The 2,047-nt window shown below is 26.5% G+C and overlaps 1 protein-coding gene across 1 annotated transcript in view; it reads left to right on the top strand.

Annotated features, from left to right (window-relative positions):
* The window catches only part of ND-42 (NADH dehydrogenase (ubiquinone) subunit ND-42), a 24,113-nt gene that overhangs the window by 11,358 nt on the left and 10,708 nt on the right, over positions 1-2,047 (top strand). The window contains exon 4 of the mRNA XM_014425318.3: positions 537-655. Within this exon, the coding sequence (XP_014280804.1) occupies positions 537-655 (119 nt within the window). The remainder of the gene's footprint in view (positions 1-536; positions 656-2,047) is intronic.

The raw sequence follows: 2,047 nt of genomic DNA, 5'->3' as shown, positions 1-2,047 counted from the left end.
AAACGAAAAACGACAGGACTTTTTGAATGCCCTGGTAAATTGAATATTCAGTAAATACTAAAAATTATAAAACACTTACCAACGGAATGTAAAAATGTACATTTGTTTATTTAGACCATTCTTTTCCTGGAATACATGGTCACCTGTTGTCAGCCATATGACAACATTGATGTGTAGTACCATGAAATCTTTATTTTTGTAAAAGTTATCTCATCAATACTCCACCATTGGCATGGTTTAAGCTATGATGACCAACACCATTTTGTGTAAAGAGGCCTGAGTGACCAATGTTTTCGATAAAGAAAATTTCTGAATTTTGAGCTCTTTCTTACCAAACGTAGAATTATATTCCTAACCTTAATTAATTATTTGCAAATAATTGAAATGCCTACTTATAAGAATTAAGAATAATTATTATAATAGTATCATAACTGTGTTAATTCTTTAAAGGTATACAAAATCTATTTATTGTATAAAATTTAATTAATAGATAAAATGTATTTCAAACAGTCTTAGAGTTGTTTCTTACTCCATAGATTAAGGAAAAGATCAAATCCCGTGGTTATAGACATGAGGAAAACTCACCAGCCCTTACTGATCAGTATCTTCAGGATTTGGAAGATGTATACAAAACAGAATATCTTGCAAAAGTTAGGTTGGTTAATGTTCCCTATTAAAAAATGTATCTTGTAGTTTTAATAGCCTTAGCTATATAACTGTAGTTATGGAGTTCATCAATTTAATAGTGAGGGTTTTTGTTTATTGTGAAAGATTTAAGTTTAAACTTAAATGTTTAAAATTGGCTATTTTTCTACCTTTTCAGGATTTTAATATTTTTATTTCCCTTACCACTAAGTAATGAAAGCATTTTAATCGGGTCAAATTTTTTATGTGAAGTTTTCAACAGTGTTTTAGAGCTGTACTAATTGTTGTTTATGTGTGGTGGCAATAGGGGTTCAAAATAAACTTTCAAAAACTATAAAAATAAAATAAAAAATACCAATAAATATTGTTATATTTAAAGGCTAGAAGTATTAACTAAAAAAAAAACAACTAAAAAATCTCTGAATAGCAGTAAAAAAAAGGATATATATCCTGATTCTACAAAAAAAAAAAATAATAATATAAGAACTTCTTTAATAAAGATATAGCTAAATTTAAAATAAATTAGATTGTAGGAAGATAGTCCAGGTGGTAGGTAGTCAATAAAGATATCAAAATAGTAAGAGAAAACTATTATTTATTGTTAACCAACATTTTGCCCCACTTTGCAGGGCTTCGTCAGGACTATCAGATAGATGACAACTGAATAAATAAATTACTTCTTAAAGGTACTATTTACAAAAAAAATTACTGATAAAAGAAAAAATTAAACATTATTAATGTTTAAAAAAAATAGTTCATGATATGGAGCCCTGAACTATTTATTATTTATTAAGAAAAGAAAACTTTATTTCTGCATAATTAAAAAGTATGCATTGGATGGTAAATTTTGTATATGGTTATTTGAAAGGCAATGAAATTTCCTTAAAATAATAAAAATTGGTTCATTACACTCAAAGTTAAAGAGCGTTGGAGTTTTTAAAAGAATTTTGTTGAAAACTTGTTAAGTTTGTATTAGTTTTCCGAATGATTCAAAAACTATACCTCTCCAGGAACATTCCAGTAAAAGATACTTATTGTTTTAATGAGCCAAATTAAAAAAATAAAATAAAATAAGCCATTATTAGATATAATACTGAAAACAATAATTTGATTATTAATAATACTGTTTGCCTAAAAAGAAAATAAACCCTATATTAATAAAATGGAGTTTTTTTTAATGTAAAATTCTGACCAGCAGTATATATTATATTAATGTATAATTAATATATAGGGAGATGGTCAGGGTTGCGGTCACAAGTGAAACGAAAATAGTTTACAACTATTTTATTTTCCAACGTTTCGCCCCACTTTGTAGGGCTTCATCAGGGCTAAAAAGATACAAAATGAAACTAAGTTAAGATAAAATAATAGAAATAAAAATAAAAAGATACAAAGGCAAGAG

This window comes from Halyomorpha halys, unplaced genomic scaffold (assembly GCF_000696795.3).
Source record: "Halyomorpha halys isolate HHAL.00 unplaced genomic scaffold, Hhal_1.1 Scaffold505.1, whole genome shotgun sequence".
Lineage (NCBI taxonomy): Eukaryota > Metazoa > Arthropoda > Insecta > Hemiptera > Pentatomidae > Halyomorpha > Halyomorpha halys.
Note: the sequence above shows the minus strand (reverse complement) of the source record. Positions and strands in the feature narration are given on the sequence as shown.